Source organism: Quercus suber, unplaced genomic scaffold, assembly GCF_002906115.3.
Source record: "Quercus suber isolate HL8 unplaced genomic scaffold, Cork oak 2.0 scaffold_537, whole genome shotgun sequence".
Lineage (NCBI taxonomy): Eukaryota > Viridiplantae > Streptophyta > Magnoliopsida > Fagales > Fagaceae > Quercus > Quercus suber.
This window is the reverse complement of record NW_027069985.1, coordinates 37,577-40,447: the sequence shown is the minus strand read 5'-3', so window position 1 is coordinate 40,447 and position 2,871 is coordinate 37,577. Positions and strand designations below refer to the sequence as shown.

At 37.8% G+C, this 2,871-nt stretch overlaps 1 protein-coding gene across 1 annotated transcript; it reads left to right on the top strand.

Moving 5' to 3' along the window:
• Positions 1 to 206: 206 nt before the first annotated feature.
• On the top strand, positions 207 to 2,182 carry LOC111994642 (uncharacterized; the record flags this gene model as incomplete). Its single annotated transcript, XM_065764012.1, is given in 3 exon segments — positions 207 to 699; positions 881 to 994; positions 1,077 to 2,182. Coding segments are annotated over 3 exon segments (1,419 nt in total), but the record flags the coding sequence as incomplete, so codon positions are not given.
• Between the last annotated feature and the right edge of the window lie 689 nt (positions 2,183 to 2,871).

Sequence of the window (2,871 nt, the reverse complement as noted above, 5' to 3'; positions counted from 1 at the left end):
ATGCTTATTAATAGATAGTAAAAATACGTGAAACAAAGCAATTAGATTAAAGCTAAAAGTGAACTGGAGAATAATGTAAATAAATGTAAAATTTTAGAAATATCAGTGTTGTCTAAGATATATTGTCTAAGTATGAAAACAGATTTTAGTGGGAAATTTTTGTATTGATGGACTTATTTTTGNAATGGATTGTGGCTTTGAAACAGGGACAAGGAGCTTGTCATTTCCTTCAATGGGAGGATACTCAAGAAATTACCACAATTAATGATCTTGTAGATGAAAGCAAACATGGCATATCTGTAGATTCTACTTCAACAAGCCATGAGTTAATCACTAAAATGGGTGGTTTGAGTATTAAGAATTTAAAGAGGAAGTTTGATTCACTAGAGGTGGAAAATTCTCAACATCTCCCAACTTCTGTGGCTGTACATGAACATTTTGAGAAAGATCAAGAGCCTGTCATAGAGAGGAGTGAACATGATGAGACTTCAGAGAATTTAACATCTACAAAGTATATTGATCCATCACGAGTTGAGGACTCTTCAAACCTCCAAGACCTAGTTAAGCTGGAGGTTAAGTTGAGTTCCATTATGAAGAAATCACTCCTAACTACCCATCTGACATCTCAGGCTGAGATTCATTGCCAACAGGCTGAGTTCTGGAGGCAGATTACTGCTGCTGGAGATACTTCTACCGAAGGTATTTTCCTGCGTATGTACACATTTGCTATGTATCCTACAGTTACTGCCCAACCCAAACACCACCACTCCCCCCCCCCCCCCCCACCGTATCTTTATAGTTTATGTTTCTCTTGCTTTATTCTTGCTAACTTGCTGCTTGCCCTTATCAATTATGTGTTGATATTTTTTTCTTCTTCCAGTGACAGATTGTATAAGTCAAATTTTAGGACTTCATATTCTGGGTTGGTTGGGCCGGCTTGCTTTCCCTCCTCCTCGATGTTTATTAGTTCTTCCACCTCGGCCTCTCTTTTGCTGTAAATACAGATTACATTCCATTTGTTTGGTTTTTTTCCCTCTTTCATCTTTGGTTATGACTCCAATTCATATTTTTGGCAGGTGTTTTCCCTAATTTTGATCCCATATTTGTTCCTCGAGATAAAGATGTGTCTAATTGTGAAGGCTCTGCTGACCTGCATCATAGCCCTTCAATTGTTGAATTTGATGAGACATCATCACAAATATCTTGTCGTGACGCTCAGTCTTCGAGTGAATTGTCAACCCCCAAGAGTCCTCCTGCTTTGCTAGAAGGCAGAGTAACAACTTTAAACATGGATGTGCTTGGGCAGACAGTGTTGCATGTTCAAAATCAGCTTCTTACCCATCTTGAATCAATGAATCCGCTTGAACATGAGTCCATGACACAGGTGGTGGAATCTACTTTTATCGTTTTGGATCGTCTATTAGTTAATTATACACCTTTTCAAGAGCTTGTGAAGGAGTTCATTGCCTGTGCATCATCATTTGCTGATATAGAGCAGTCTATCAACAACGAACGTTCTTTTCAAGAGTTGATGGAGCGGTACCATAGTGAGAAAGTAAGGTATGATGATATTTCTCGCATCCATGATGAAATAATGACTGCATTTGCAGATTCCAATCGGCGTCTTCACTCACTTCGTGAAGAGGCTTCATGTGTCAAAGAGTTGCTTCTTCGAATTGAGAATCAGTTGTCCAGTTGTGAGGCTGAGACTAAGGAGCTAGAGACTCGTGTAGGTGAGGTTTCTAGGGATATGTTAGAGTCTCAAAAGAGTTTGCAGACTGCATCTCAGGAAGCAGAAGAGGCAACAAAACTTTGTCATCAAAGGGAGCAAAAGCGTAATGCAGCCAAGGCAGCGTTAGAGATGGCAAGAATTAAGCTTCGGCAGTGATTGTATATTAACCATTCTCGATGTAAAATACAACAATGGTGTTTATATATGTAGATTATGCTGTATGATAGTGTAGATTGATGAGTCTCCTTAGTCCTTTCTCCCTCTTCTCTTTCAAAGTAGAAACGCTAACCAACTTCTTGCAAGCTTGGTAACTGAATATAGCTCATGAAAGAATTTGTTCTAAATTACTCGATTGTAGACACATGCAAACTGTTCTCTGAACTGTGCTTTTGGTCTTGTTTGAACTTTGAACACAATGATTGTATATAGTTGTTTCCATTAGCCCCTGCATTACTCAACACTACAGTAATATACCTACTTATCAAGCAGTGATGAAGGGTCGTTACTTACAGGATTCATCTTTTTCTTATAGAGATATATTGAATAGAAAGAAAATGCTTAATTGTTGTTATTTTTGTCAGTCAGTCAGTCTTTCATTTATGATATGTTTGGTTGCTAAGAAAATGTAGAAAGACATCAAAAGAAAAAAAGAAAAAAGAAAAAGAAAAGAAACTTAGATTTTGCATTGGGATTTGAGGAAACGTTTGGCTCTGTTCAACTAAGCGTAATACGAGTAATTAGCATGGTGAATTCTGCTGACCATTTGAGAAACCAGAACAACATCAAGCATGAGGTTGTTTAGAATCTGTAACTGCTTTTCTTTTTCACAGTTATTCTGAGCAGCCAAACAGAAACTTCAAGCTCAGAAAAGTAACGAGACTGTCTGATCCATCTGTATCTTGTTTAGAATCTGTAATGGTACTTCAGCTTCATCTTTACAAATTTTGCTCTTTTTCTCTTTGAAAACTGTGTTTTCTTACATCAGTCTGATTCTTGGATTTCTTCAGAACTAGGGAGTGTATCAATGAATATAACTTAGGCCATAATATACTCCAGCTGAGTTTGCTTCCATCCCCAGTTCTAAAACCTCAAAGAAAACTCGTTCCTTCTGGTGTTCCTGCAAATACTTTGTTCAAGCT